The 16001-nt window shown below is 38.5% G+C and overlaps 1 protein-coding gene across 3 annotated transcripts in view; it reads right to left on the reverse strand.

The window, feature by feature from the left end:
* fnbp1l (formin binding protein 1 like) overlaps nt 1-16001 on the reverse strand; it is a 54507-nt gene that overhangs the window by 6464 nt on the left and 32042 nt on the right. Inside the window, exons 5-15 of one of the 3 annotated variants that reach the window (XR_002665018.1) lie at nt 14870-14932; nt 13649-13753; nt 12830-12958; nt 11605-11751; nt 11195-11416; nt 5896-6005; nt 5403-5535; nt 5045-5139; nt 4042-4217; nt 3250-3287; nt 2313-2680 (exon numbers count right to left, since the gene is read on the reverse strand). Coding sequence is in view for 2 of the 3 variants with exons in the window: in XM_022741338.1 (XP_022597059.1) it covers nt 2540-2680; nt 3250-3287; nt 4042-4217; nt 5045-5139; nt 5403-5535; nt 5896-6005; nt 11195-11416; nt 11605-11751; nt 12830-12958; nt 13649-13753; nt 14870-14932 (1359 nt within the window). In the remaining variant the exon portion in view is untranslated. Of the gene's footprint in view, nt 1-2080; nt 2681-3249; nt 3288-4041; nt 4218-5044; nt 5140-5402; nt 5536-5895; nt 6006-11194; nt 11417-11604; nt 11752-12829; nt 12959-13648; nt 13754-14869; nt 14933-16001 lie in introns of those variants that run through there. The other 2 variants (XM_022742498.1, XM_022741338.1) reach the window with 2 other exon arrangements.

Consider the following 16001-nt stretch of genomic DNA (forward strand, 5'->3'; position numbering starts at 1 on the left):
TTTTAAAAAAATACTATAATGTAGTTGTAAGCAAATATACGGATACTTTAAGAGTTTATTGACTGACTATAAATTCTCCTGAAGCTATGTGTAATATTATATTAATATCATTCATTCCATTTTCACAGCAGCCTCCACTTACAGGTATCCATAAGATGAGTTACAGATGTTTACAATACATTTATAAACACATCTGCTTACTATTCCATTATAGTGTTATAAACCATTTATTAAATGTTTATAAACTGCTTATAAATGCTAAACTGGGCAACCATTATATCCATTACAATGATTTCTGTCTGAATGTGGCAAAAGTTCAGCTTGTTGTGAATGAAGTGAAACTGAACCGACCCCAAACCGAAGTTTCAGTTTTGACTGTTCATGATCTGCTACTGTGTTTGTACATCTGGCAGCCTCCGCTTTTATTGTGAAAGAACTGATACCATGATGAAGCCATTCAATAAACGGTAGTGCCTGCCGCCAGTTGCTCTGTATAGTCACTCAGTATTCGGGTGCCATGATGCTACGCCCCTGTTTGTACTGTAAGGTGTTGGCCTTCAAACATGACATGATGTTCAGCAGGCACAGTGACTGTGAAACAGCTGCACTACAGATTTATATCACAAGGGAAGTCAATGGAAACTCTAACCATCAGAACTGTTTTTAATCAGTGACTCAAACATTCACCAAGAACTATCGGTATGCCTGCATGATAACATAAAATACATAATCTGTCAGTGAGAATTATGAAAATAATCCTGTAAAATTTCTTCCATCAACTGAACTGAAGCCATTTTCATACTGGACGTTGTCACTTCCTTATTTTTACAGCCGTTTCAAACCAGGCTTTGAACTGCTGGGTGTAATTTTATAGTAGAGATTTCTCATGTTTGTTGTTAAAGGGTAAGGCTCATGATATTCTCTTTTTTTTATTTTTTTTATTTTTTATTGTTAACAAATGTCTTGCAAAGACCATAACCAACAATGTACTGATCCCACCAACAAGTATTACCTGTTTATCTAAAGCCTGGTGTACCTGTAATGCAATCGTTTTTAAAAACACATTAATTAGCTGCACCGTTGCACTGTTCGTCATGTTTCTTCATTACTATGGGCAGTGTAGTTTTATTTGACTTAATCCTACATAACCCATCCTGCTGCTGTATGTACTCACTAGAGCACTGGTTTCCAACCTGAGAGCATCCATCATTTTCCCATCCCAGTTTAGATGAAACCACGCCCACAATGACCGAACCCATACTGGAGTGGGCGGAGTTTCATCTAAACCTGGTTGGGAAGACGATACAAGCAAACTGGGAGTTTATTTACAGGTCACAAGCCAAAAACGTTGCCCTTTACTGCAGTAGAGTATCAAATGTGTATTGACTGCAGCTGAAAACAATCCCCAACAAAAGCACTATTTACTACAGTTTTTGTTATGTTTTCTAAAAACTAAAGTCACCAGCTATTTTAAGAAATTATGTCACTTAAAAAAAAAAACAAAAAAAAAAAAAAAAAACTATATTGTGACCTATTTTTAGGATTTATGTTTTAAGATTTATGTCTTCAGGGTCAAGCGGTGGGGGAGGAAAGCTCTGAGAAACAAAGAAACACATTGTTGGTTTTGGTGTTTTCATGAGATTTGTTGAAGGCAAGAAAATGCAGAATAACTCCAGCCGTATCCTTAAAATTTTCAGCTGTGCTGTGAGAGGACACACAATATCAAATGACTAAAATCAGTTGTAACAAGTCCAATGTGAAAACTCTCTCTCCACATTTGGAGAAAACTGCATTGAGGAATTTTTATCCTTTAACTGTTTCATTCAGACACCAGACACACCTCAGTAAGTGTAATTCCACCTTTAGTGTGATGGCACAGATAACACAAAAAAAAGTGCATGTATACACACGTGCGCACACACACTCGCACACACACACACACACACACACAAACACAAACACACACACACACACACACACTGCAATAAGACAAATAAAAACAGATGAAATCAAAATATCTTTCACTTGAAATTATGTCAACACATGAATCCAAAGATCTTAAAATCAAGGTGTTTTAAAAAGGAAACCGACAATAATTAAAGGAATAAAAATAAAATGTTTCTAATATATTACATAAAACAATCTTAAAACGCTTTGATCGACAAGATGTGGTGTAGCCTTGACGTGGGCTCAAAACAGCAGTGGAGACATCTTTCACACAAACAGAGAAATTCCTCAAATACAATATAAACATCACACAAACATCATCAAATAGGTTTTTTTCCTATTTGTCTTTGTGCCCAGACACTCACCTCCGAAACAGTCCCACAGACATGAGAGGAGGATGAGGACGAATGATTAATAAAACAGACTGACGGATAAAGAGATGGGAGGGAAATCAGAGAAGGGAAACGGATGAACGTCCATGCAGGTGATCAGACGCCGTCTTTTTCCTTCGTGGTGTTACGTCGAGGAACAGAAAGCAGAGATGGAGAGAATGACAGAGGAATGGAGGAAGAGGACAGAAGACAGTGTAGCTTCAGATGTAGGTGACGGCACCTTTGCTGTTTTTCTCCAGGGTGATTTCTACATAGGAGGTGGGGACGTAGCCCTCCTCGCCGCTCTGCTTCCTCGCCCTCGTCCAGCCATCGCCTTTATCCTGCTCGATGATGTACAACACCTGCAAGCAGAGAGAGAGGAGTTTTTCTTTTTATTTCAATGAGCCTGGTTGTTAAATGACAATGAAATCAAAAGAGTCTGACATTTTGGGCTTTCTTACTGAGGGTTAGATGAGAAGATTGATATCACTGTTATATCTGTACGCTAACCACATACACAGAGCCAGGTGGTATCAATCTTATCTTCTTAACTCTCAGAAAGGAAGGGAACAAGTGTACTTCCCAAAATCTAAAACTATTAACAGTGTGAATTTTCATCACTTAAATTACATCAGTTCTAAACATAGTTCAGTCAGTTTAATATCAAAACTTATTAACAACAGCAAAGCTAAAACACATTCACATTCATTTAGAATTTTTATGATTACAGCATGTAAGTTTTTATTTGTAGAAAAATTAGACAAGTCCACTGATAAATTAAGTAATAATGTAATCAATCGTGTGTGGCCTGGTTAGATTTGTTGAGGATCTTGTCTCCTGTCTGCAATAATTACAATAGAAGTTAGAAATATCCAAATCCAATACACAGGGACTTTAAACTGCAAATGTTGAGTTTAAAAATGACCATTACCTCATCTTCTGCCATCACCAGTGTCCCCTCGTTCTGACCTAGAAGTCGATCATACCACAGTGAGATTGAAGACACAGTCACGCACAGTCAGTTTACGGCAGATATTTGATTAATAGACTGCATTTATGCAACAAAGGTAGTGAGCTACCATGCCAGAAACTGGTCTGATTGTATGGAGCAATTTGGGGTTGACTCTCTTGGACACTTGGAGCTGGGGATCAAACCACCACTCTCGCTATTAAAGGACAATCAGCTTGAACTCCTGAGCCACAGCTGCCCATTTGTGGATATTGCTTTGATGTTGGTGCGCTGAATCATTTATATCATTCATTATTATTTATACTTGGTAGAAACTCTTGGATTATGTAATCATACTCGTCTTTATACCCTCTAATCTAAACAGCTGGTCAAAACAAACACTGCATTTACAGGCAACCATCACCATGTTGTTGTAACACACATCTAATGTTTCACAGTTGGTAACACTTGGTGGCTAGTAGCTATAGTAAGTAGCAACATGCTATCATTAACATTTGTTTCTATGCCAAGTTAGCCACCTGGCTAGTTAGCTTAGAAAACCAAAATGCAACAGTTTGTCTGATTCTGTCACGGCTCAACTGTTTTCATTAGAAACTATGGCTGAAGACAAGATGAGATGATTTTCTGTCACAGCAAAAATAACTTGTATCTTTAAAAAGCTATTTTTGTTTTTACACACACAAATGATCCTCTGAGTCCTTCAAGGCAGAGGCTGCTGGGAGATCCCTGACGTTCTCTGCCGTTTGTTCTTACCGTCAAAGGAATATAACGCTTTGCAGTGTCCGATGACAGGCAGCGGGTCGTCGTCATCAAATTCATCGTCAAACTCGTGAGGGTCGGGGTTCGGGTGTCCGGGCTGTGGAGGACTGGAGCGGTGGTGAGGCGTTTGATGCTCCTGACTGGTGTCGTCTGTGTAACTTCCCTCAGGACTGATGGGAAACAGGCAGCAGGAGTGAGCTTTGTGTTTGCAGGACTGAAATATGGCACTGCTCCTCGGTTATATACAATAACAAAAGTAAGACTCAACAATAATTCCCATGAAGAAAACCGAATGTCTGCAGGAATATTATGGGATGAACCACCGTCGAAAGGTCAAAAGGACAAAAGGACTCTGAATTAGATCAACCCGCAAATAAAATAAAAAAACGAGCTCACATTCTTCTGCATAATTTCACTTGTGGTAAACTGAATGTGGATGTAACTACTTAACAACGGTTATACTGAATGTAATTAACAAAATAATTATATACTACAAAACTGGAACTGGAAATGTGACCACATTACTCCAGTTCCAAAATCCTTACACTGGCTATCTGTCACTCAGAGAATTGATTTCAAAATCTTGCTGCTTGTGTATAAATCACTCTGCGGCTCAGCACCCAAATATATCTCTGACATGCTCGTGACATATGAACCTTCTAGGACCCTTAGGACATCTGGGGCTGGCCTACTGACCGTCCCAAGGGTCAGAACAAAACATGGTAAAGCTGCGTTTTGTTATCATGCAGCACAAACCTGGAATAACCTCCCAGATGATGCTAGACAAGCCCCGACTCTGATCAATTTTAAGACAAAGCTAAAAATGTTCCTTTCATATCTTAATCATGTTGATTATTCTGTGATGAGATTATTGAAGCTCCCTCAGAGGTTCCCCATTGATACATAATGTTATATAGTTACAACTGTTTTTCTTTCTATCAGAGTATGTATCCTGTACTGTCTGTGTGTAACAGGGTTTGTTTGGAAATATTTTTACCTTTCTCTGCCTTGAGGAGTGTGATGGTGGTTGTCAGCGCTGTGTCTTCTGTCTCCTCTGGAGCTCTGCTTTCCCTCCACCTCAGACAACCAAGTCTGTCAACAGAGAAAAAGGAGATGAGACTTCTACTAATATTACATGTATATATACAATATATATATTATATATTAAGTATACATTTTAATTGACAGAACTAAAATTCACAATGAATGTCTTTTTACATACGTATTTGACCAGGAGGTGGTGCTATCACCAGCACAACAAGCGAGAAGCTGAATACATCAAGAACTGAAATAACTGAAATAACACTCCTCAGGAAAAACAAAAACTAAAAAACTGTCCTCTCTCTCCCCTTTACCTCATTTTTGTGGATTTCCGAGCGCAGTTTCTCCATGTTACAGATGGTCTCTGATATTTTAGGCTGCAGGCTGCTGGGGTCTCCCATCTGTGGATTTTTCTCATACACATCCTTCATCTTGTTCAGGGCATCTCTGACAGAAACACACAAACATGCAATGGAGTTGACGGAGTGGACAAATGATAACAAACAGTTCATAGGCCGCAAAAGTGAAGAACAACATAACCACCCTGTGCTGCAGTTTCTTCATGGTGCCTTTCCTGCCACAGTATTGACTAAAACCAGGTTTTTTCATGATTGTTCTGTTTCTTCAGTGACAGTCAACTCTGCTGAATCAAAGCTTTACATTGCTTATTTTCTTGGTGGACATCTCTGCCAGCAGTTAGTGTTGTGATCAGAGGCTGATGAGTTATGGCCAAAGCAACTAAATTTAAAATTTAAACAAAATGACATCCTGTTACTCTGGGTAAGGAATGATTGATAAACATCCTACCTCTGATCCATCTCTTTCTGGAGCTCTTTGCTGAGTTCGTCGATCCTCTGCTGCAGCCGCTTCCTCCTCTGCTCAGGAGGTAAGTGACTAAAATCCTCCAAAGATGGGGCCTGGTGAGGAGAAACCGTCGTCAACAATAACTCCTCCTTACACTGAACTCACTTTGTGTCACTTCAAACCAACTCAGGATGAAGTCAGTGATGTTAGAGGATGATCCAGGGAAAATACAACAGACGGAATTTAGATTTCTGTATATGTTTCTTTGAGGTGTGGAGATATCTGTTAAAACGGTAATGACACCCTAGACTTGTTTCAATTGGGTTTGCAGAGCCTGGATGCTGTAGTTTTGTCTGGTTTGTGCCTCCATTTGTGAATGCACTTTCCATAGAATGACATTTGAAAATAAGTGTTATTGTACTCAATCTTAAAATGAAGGAATAGTGACTCAAAGTTACTCAGTGGCCAAGAATAAATGTCATATTAAAACTGACTGACTTTCAACCCTAACATGTCTTGAGATGTATGAACGCATCAATTCTTCACCTTCACTGATCTCACCACAAGGTCCATCAGTGGCTCTTCTGGAACTTTCAATCATATCACATGATCGTCCTCAGCAGATTAAATTTGCCCTGTTGTCATGGAAATGTACAGTACTGTGCAAACGTTCTAGGCACTTTACCTGTTTAGATTTGTATCCATCACACACCTGACTCTGCAGCATGACCCAAAACAAACAGCCACACTTATTAAGAGCCATCTTCAGCAACAAGAAGAACAAAGAGTCCTGTAGCGTACGGCCTTGCCCAACACAGCCCAAAACTATTCATGGCATTATGTTTAACAGCATCCTCACGTTACTTTTAGTGCCTAGAACTTTTGCAAAGTACTGTAGATGTTCAAATTCCCATTTTTTCTAAACATTTTAACATAACAGCAGTTGTCGTGAGATTGTTTTGCCAATTTCAAGACGTGGGAATAAACACATTTTCAATATGTAACTTGGACTTGATATTGTCTGTCCTTGTTTGTCCAGGAGGGATCCAAACATTATTTAAAATTTTCATAAGCTTCCAATTTTTATTTGTCCTTGTTGCTTTAAAAACTTTGAATTTTGCAGCAAAAAAAAAAAAAATTCACCCAATTTTCAAAAACAATGCTTTAACACTTGGGCAAACCTGTGGCTCTAAAACTGGGGAACTCTATAGGTGGGGGTAAAACAACTGTAGTTAGGTGAATATTATAGGACAGAAAGCAGGGCAGCTGTTCTACCTGTGAGTGGAAAAATAGTTATCTATCACTACTGGGTTCATATATTGGATGCTATGGGAAGTCCTACAAGGTGACGTTACATGCACGAGCGCCTACACTGCTGGGTGTTCTCATAACTACTCTTTACACACACACTCACTCACTTACCATCTTTATTGACCACTGATGCATTGGCCATTACAGTAAAAAGAGACAAACGACATGGGATGCTGGTTAGTTGTCAGTATGTCAAACAGTCAGCCAGTCAAAGACTTGTCAGTCGACCCGCAAGTCAGTTGGTCAGCATGAAAACCAATGAGATCAATACGTGTTCTCAGTGTGACCCTAAAAAGGTAAAAATCTAAAGTAATTTATTGTACACCAGGAGGCTAGTCTGGATATTCTCCAACAGGTTATGTATATTAATAATAAGTTCAATGGTGCAAGTTTAACTAAATGACAGTTACTTGTCATTAAATGTACATGAACTAATGCAAAAAATGAATCCCTGTATGTTCCTTTTAAATGCCAATTTCTAAAGGTGCCCTGTGGAGTTTCTGAATACTAGAGCAATGATTTTACAACTTGATCCCATTTCTTGCATCATGCAAGAACACATGTGCACAAATAACACTGCTGCTGGGTTCATACTATTCTGCTTATTGACAGTCGATGTCAGCAACATGCAAACAAGTGCATCCATGTCATGTTTGTTTACAAGAAATCTCTACAGGGCACCTTTAATTGACTTCCAACACACTTCATCAAATTCCCTGGTTTCCTCTGACTGTAATCAAACCAGCAGTTGGTTGAAAACCAGCCAATCACAGATGGTTTCTGATACAACTGATGGGAGAAGAAGCCAGCTAGAGCGTTGGCTTGACGCTGAGGCCGGGTGTTATTTACAAGTTTGTGTCGAACTGTCTGAAAGCAGAAAGCTCTGCTTCACAGCATACTGACACTGTTAGCAGAGCCACCGCGGCTCACACACACACCCACACACACACACACACACACACACACACACACACACATCACTGCAAACTCAGAACAACATCAGGGCAATACACCTGATGTTGGTAACACATTTTCAGCCCATTTTCCCCACACAACACAGCAACCATGATGCAGAAAACCCTCCAAATCCCTCACACACACACACGACACACCATGAATCACCAAGGATCCTCCATCTTATGATTGGAGCAAAGATCTGTCTTATAAATTAAAGGAGAGAAAAAAAAAAAATCACAAAAACAAAAGAAATAGGAGAGAAGGTGAAAAAGAGACAAACCAAGAAAGAAAATAACAGAAAAAAGAAGGAATGAGCAAGAGAAACATTTTAACAGTGTCTGCAAGTTTCATCAAGTAAAACTTTGAAAATATATCAAATCAGACCAATGAGAGCAGGAATCTGGCCTGTCCCCAGAATAATAGCTTCGTAAGAACAACTACACCTTTAAAACATAAAACTTGAGTGTAAAATAGAAAAAAAATACTGAAAATATAATATTTATGGTCATTTAATGCATTGATCTTAGATGAAATTCAGATACTATTTCATGACCTGCAGACACTGTGTAGAAAAAGTAAAAAAAACAAAATCACATCAACCTGTCTCAATCAAACACACTGCAATTCTACTTCCTGTCTCACCCCTCTCCTCAGGACCCTCAAATTCTGGGGGATTCTGGGTACTGTAGTCTTTATCTCAGAGAGATAGTGGCTCACAAGGTCAGAACTGAACCGAGGTGGAGGGAATAGGTGGGAGCTGGGCCGGGTACGGGAGGAGGAGGAAGGAGGTGGAGGAGGAGAGGAGGAAGGGGACTGGTGGGGGAGGAGGAAGAGACGACAAAGTCAGAGGTCAGGACGACAAATACTTTGGATTTGTGTTGCGTTATGAAAAGTTTTTCTCTTTTAAAGGTGTTTTTTAGCTCTGGGGGAGAAAGTCAGTCATGGTCACCTATAGCAAGTGAAAGTGCCTAGAATATAGAAAAACACGTGGAAAGTTTCATTACATTTCATTTTCTTTTTCTTTTTTAACTGCTAATTTCTTACAAAATGCAAAAAGCAAATAAATGATCTATTTTACCAATCTAATCTCATATTCTCTCTTTTATGAATAATTTTGCCACCAGAGTAAAGAATCCTGCTCATTTCCCGTCAAGTTTCACTTGTTTCAGGGTTTCTTTCTGAAACAGTTGTCAATATTTAAAATAGCAACATGACAGACCACTTCACAGCTATCAGTGATGATGCTCAAATCAAGAATGAATTCAGGAAATAATTTCATTCACCCTGACAGCTGTTATTATTCTATACCGTAGGCAGATTTTTTTGCATGTCTTAAGCCACGATGCCAGATGACTTGCTTGAATATAAAATGGCTGTAAGACTTGTATGATTTTCCCTCATTAAGTGAGAGCACCTTGATGATTTCCCAAGTGACTCATTCAAGCTGTTTTACTGTTGATCCCAAGCCCCCAAGGAGCAGCATAGTGACTAAAGTCAGTCTTGTAAATTTTTCTGAGCATCACAGATGGCCTGAAAAAATTTGATACATTTGGTCCAATAAAATGTGAAAATTCTTAGCACATTATTTTATGCCATTCATCTGCGCAGGGAGCCAACAGGAAGTCAGCTGGTTTGTCTCTAATTCACGTCACATCACTTAAACCACAATTATAGTGAAAAAAACCTTTTCATCAGCCTATACCACAGTATACCACAGGTATATGGGAAATTTTGAATGTTAAACTCTTAATAAACCTGCTGATTTTCTTGCTTTTATTATTGCTTATTTTGCTATAGATATTTAATGTAATGGAGAACTAAGACATAAGGTCTAAGATCATGAGATTTCAACTTCCACAGCTCTAGAAATGTAGGTCACAGTGTGTTAAACAATTAAACTATCCCATATACACAAACACACACCCTAACCATTGCACGGGTTTCTGATACAGTGAGGCAGCTGACGCCACCAACATAAACCAACAGCAGATAGGTAATGATTACCCAACATGGTCTGTAAGGAGAGGGGCAAGGTCCAAAGAGTGTATCAGAGGAAAGATATGAAAGAGTGTTGTGCTATTACAAACAATGGAAAGGTGACAAAAACCTTTAACTCGAGACCTGGTGATAAAACACACGGAGCGTGGAGAAAGTGAAAGTCTAGAGGGAAATAACATTAATAGTATTTGAAACTTTGGTAACGTTGTTTTCCTTGTGGGAGAAAATCAACTGCAGAGGGCAGGGATGGAAAAGAAAAGGATGTGACTAATAAAGTTGTATGATGCTCAGCTGCAGGGTGGGGATTTATTACCTAATGTAGCTGTAGCACTAACTATAATAAGTCTATGAGGAAGTGCACACTGGTGCTTTTTTAACTTTAACAGCTTATTTTACTGGGGAAATGAACTAATGTTCATGTCAGTCCTTGTTTAAAGAATAAAAGGTCAAAGGCACTTTCTCTGACTGTTACATCTGCATTGCAGTATGTAGAGCTCTTATAAGGATTTCCAACCAGATATTATTCATTATTGGCCATATTTATTTTAACATATTATGTATACTAATAAACAACATCAGGGCGTATGAAATAATGTGTAGATATAACTGCAAATGACTTATTACAAGCAGTCTATGTATGTTTATGAATAGGTTACCTTCATATGTTCTTTCATAAGTGTGGTTGTATGAAAATATGGGTGAATTAAGTAAATAAATATGTACAAGTTAAGGAAATCCCACTTGTTTCACTAGTTTAAGTGAGTTTAGTTTTTTTTTTTAAATAAACAGTTGTCATTATTTTGAAGGAAATCAATATTTGATTTGAGAAAACTCATGTAATAAGTTGATTCACACTGACAACTGATCACATCACAACTATAATCACATTTTTGTCAGTATTTTGTCATTAAGAGAAGTAATATATACTATGTTTAAATATAAATATACTACACTATATGCATAATGAATGTTGCTGCATTAGAGGAACATGCAACATTGATTTGAAACTACAACGAGCATCATTAACTCTTTGTACCTTTGGTTTCTTCCCAAACAGCCAAAGCTTGTTCTTGGTTCTGCTCATAGGGTGTTTTGGGTCGGACCGTGGTGCCGGGGCCCCATCTCTGTCTGCTTTGGGTGTGTTGCTGATGGTCCCGTCTGAACCCGTTCTGCTCAGGTTCTGACTGAAGTCCTCGAAGGGGAAGTCGCCCGGAGGATCAAAGCCGGACTTAAATGATTCCACGACAATGGATGAGTCCTGGGAAGAAGGGACAGAGGGCCGAACGAGGGGTGGGAGATAAAAAAGAAAAATGAAAAAAGGTTGACCTATCAACACCCAGCTGTCTTCTCTTCCTTCTCTCCATCCCTCCCCTACGTTTAGTATCAGCTTATTTCATCAGAACATTTTTCTTTCTCCTTCACTCCTTCCCCGACTCTGCCACATACCCTTCGCTCGTCGACAGCTTTGGCAGCAGAAACCATTCCTTCTAGACATTTGGAGATGATGGGAATGACTCTGCGCTCCGCCTCAGCAAAGCTCCGGTACGTCTCGCCGAGCTTCACCGTCCGACGCTCGTCCATGTCCTGCAGATTCTGAAACAGACAGCAGAGGAAAAGGATTAAACAACAGACACTTTTACACGCCTCTAGGTGGTTAAACCACTTGTCAGAGTGATCAGATCCCTTCCCTGGAGAGCGCTGATGCCACATCTCTGATGCCACTACGTTTAACATTTGCACAGGATGCTACACTTTCTCTAAACATGATACTGGTTTAATTGAGCAATGCCAAAATACATAACCACCAGTCTGTTGGTGTGAAGTTAATTATTATAAAAGCTTCAGTGCTACTGGTGCTGTTTAGATATCTGAGACAACATGTATCAAAGGTTAAGAAACAAACCATCACTTTTATTTTTTAGCTTCTGAGCAAAAATTCTAAGCCTATTTAATAGGTAGTATTTTTATTATTATTATTCCTGTTGTGTAAGAAAAAGAATGGCATCACATATTGTTGATCATTTACTCAGTTTTGTTCATTGAATTCAATTGTTATTTGCAAAAATTTCATTATAAGCCAGAAATAATTGAACAAATTAAAAAAAAAAAAAAAAAAACCTCTTTAACCAAACTGAACAACTACAGACTTTTCAAGACTGTTACTATGTAGAATTCAATTTAATACCTGTTCCACAATCATACCCACCATAGACATCAGTGAAAACCAGCAGGGAAAATTTAGTATATTCATTTCTTGATATGTATATCACATTTTCAGTGTTCCAAAACTGTATATAACAATAATTCTTAACAATATCATAATTAATAGTCAAATGCAACCTGGGCCTGGATAAGCAGCAGAAAATTGAACAACGGAAGGAAAGATTAACCCATTTAAAAAACAAAAAAAACAAAGGGATTTATTTAAGGTCCATATATGAATTTTATATAAAAAGGTCAGAGGTCTGCAACAACAGAACTGGGGAAAATCAGATTAAACAACATTCTATAAGTAACATTACTGTCTACTGGCAGACTACAAAAAATATTTATTGCTTTTTTGCTTTTCAAATTTTTCAAGACCTACAGATAACCTGAGTTAAGACTGTAATACAAAGTAAACTCATGTGAAGCATTAATATGAGGCTACAGACTACCATGTTTGGTCTACCTTGAAGATGTGTGGTATGGCGTTGTTGAAATGTTTCCACTGCTCTGCGTTGAAGTTCTGGAGCTGAGCAGCATACTCGTTCTTACTCTCATCAGCCATGTGAGTCCGCAGGTAGAACTGGGCTTTGGCCTGAACAATTAGATCAGTACAAACATTAGATTCACAACAACTACATCTCTGTCTACTCTGACCACACAACAAAGTCTGTAAAAAAAAATTAAGAACATTTTACATGGTAGCCGTTAGGGAGATTACAGGATGTATTGAACAACCTGTATGAATATGAACATTGGGGGTAAACATCTCGAATACACTTCCTCTTATTTCCATAGCTCCACAGTTATTCAGTTAAAAATGTGTTTGCTAAAAAATTGTTATATGCACAGTGGCTCATCTAAAAACAAGGCTTACTGGGCTGGATTTTGTGACTTTACTGTTTATTTTCCCTCAACATTTAACTTTATTCACCAGGTCTAATTATATAGTAAGTGTGTGGGAAATAGAAGAGCAACAGTGTAATTTCATAGGCACCAATTACACACTACTAACTTTAAGTAAACCAAAATACTAGGTATGAGGATAGTGAGACGAAGGTACTGTAATTATTTTGTTAGTGAATTATAAAACTTTCAACATGGATTTCATGTCAAAAAATGTAGCTATGGCTCATACTGCACACTGAGTCAACATGCCAATATTTTTAATGATTAAATCATTAAAAAAAAAAAAGAGAGAGAGAAGCTGAGGACAATTTATCACACAGACTTAGAGATGAACACCACATTTACAGCAGCTGTGTTGCAGGTGGGCGCTTCCTACCTTCTCCACTTCTGATTTGGTGGCATTGATGTCATTATCTAACCGGTCGTAGGTCACCTGGGATTTCTCTGCTTCCTTACACTCTCTCTCAAACTTCCTTTTACTCTAAAAAGAATAAATAAATAAACAAAAAGGAAGGAAGTTTCAATGTTAAAAGAATAAAGAAAGATAAAGATTATACAGAATAACCTCTTCATCGCAATGTATCATCTCTTTATTTTGTCATATTCAAAGAGTTCTGAGAGAATAAAACTAAAAAAATATGTGAATGGGAGGTAAAAGAGCCAAAGAGGGAGATGAATCAGAGAGAGAGAGAGATAGTTTACTTCCTGCCAGCCCATCTGGGTTACATTAGTAGAGAAGGAAACACAGTGAATAGCTGAGACATTACAGTCCAGTCACTAGGTAGTCACTATTAAAGTCATGCAGACCACACACTGAAACACTCTCAATCAGATGTGCCGCAGTAAAGCAACTCAACTAATGGGCTACAGGCCAGAAAATGTGACCGGACATGTATTATGCATAAATTTAACAAACAGCAATTTGCTTTTTACCTCTTATGGAACTGTGGTGGTTAATTAGAGGTCTTGTAATGAGCAGATTGTTATAAAATAACTCAGCAAACGCAATTAAATGACCTCAGAAGTGAACAAATGGAATCTCTCTCTGGAGCCATTTGGGAGCCAAAAAGAAGGTTGTCATGGGCCAAATGTGGCACATGGGCCTTGCTTTGACTTGGGAGGAGCTGGCCTACACTGGGGTGTGTGTGTGTGTGTGTGTGTGTGTGTGTGTGTGTGTGTGTGTGTGTGTGTTTCCTGGTCCTGGCCCCTGTCCTTGGTCCCTGTAGACCGGGAAGATTGCCAGGGAGAAGAAAAGGACACTGCTGTCTTTTCACAGTCAGAAACAAACGTTTTAACTTCAAATTTTACATTAATTTGGACAGAGCCTATAACACTCATTTCTAATATAAAAACACAAATGCAAGTACAAGAAATGCCATATTTGTGTCTTCACTAAATAATGGTATGTGTGGAATTGGGGCGAGAAGTGGATCCCCATTTGTCCTGCAGTTACCTTTGTTAGCATTTCTTGCATTCCTCGTGCAAACAAGTATGAAATGAGTGCAGCTGTCTGTCCCTTACAGAGAATATTTCCACTAAACACTTTTCACTTTCCCCTCCAACCCTCCTCCTTTTCCCTCCCTCCCTCCTCACTTACATTGTCCATCTGTTTCCAGCAATGATCCAAATACTGCTGGGCCTTCCTGCCCTCCTGTAGATGCTGCTCATTTCCACACCCACACAAACACATACACACAAAGATACACATAGAAACGAGAGACATTTACACAGAAACACAGGAAAATACATGTAAATATATATAAAAAAAAACATTCATATGCATATACACAAATGATAGGACTGAAACAATTTGTGCCACATACACAATAACAATTCAATGGAAGGAAAAATGCTGAGGCCACAGCCACAGATTTACAAGAGTCAAGTGACTAAAGCAGTAAAATAACAAACTGAGATTGAATTACACTGCAAACCAGCTACTTATTACAGAAGCCAGCCGAAGAGAAAGGTCTGCATTTAGCAAGTAGTTAAAAGACGACACATTTCATATCAAATGTTTGAAAAAATATATATCATTTGACCAAACAATCTAAACTCAAGGTCCCTCTAAAGGTTTTAAATCAGTGGATGGAGTTTGCTCCATTGTCATGGAGATGGATCTGTTGTTATGAGCTGATGACGACCATGTGACGTGGTTAAACGTCAGGAAAAGGCTGGTAAGTGGACCTTGACTGGGTCAAGAATGTGGTTTTATACCAAACCTTTACACCAACACTGAGGGGAAGTGCTATGGACTTAATGAAATCATAACAGCTACTGACCTCGCATGTAAAGAGTTCATCTCCATAACAACTGAGCAAACACCATCTGCTCATAAAGACCATGTGATGTGGTTAAAGGCTCCTGTAAAATGACAAACTCCTATCTACAAGGTCAAGAATTTTTTTTTTTGCCTAAAAAATTATTCTTTTTTTAATTTTGTTGCCGGGGTTGAGGGAGAGGAGTACCTTCCCTCTGTGATCTAATATTTGTGGTATGCAGCAATTTGCCAATTTTTGATTTTTTTTTTTTTTTTGTTGGATGATTGCTTTTATTTTATTTTTTACACAGAGATTTGAGACACTGACACTGAGATGGCGTTATTATACAACTATTAAATGGGATTTGTTTCTTCATGCCTTTACAAGCAAGGCTCAGCGCCCCTCTGAATAGCACACCACCCATCACTGCCAGGCATCAAACCAGCAACCTTTAATTTTAGCATCTGC

This window comes from Seriola dumerili, unplaced genomic scaffold (genome assembly GCF_002260705.1).
Source record: "Seriola dumerili isolate Sdu_G_001 unplaced genomic scaffold, Sdu_1.0 BDQW01000002.1, whole genome shotgun sequence".
Lineage (NCBI taxonomy): Eukaryota > Metazoa > Chordata > Actinopteri > Carangiformes > Carangidae > Seriola > Seriola dumerili.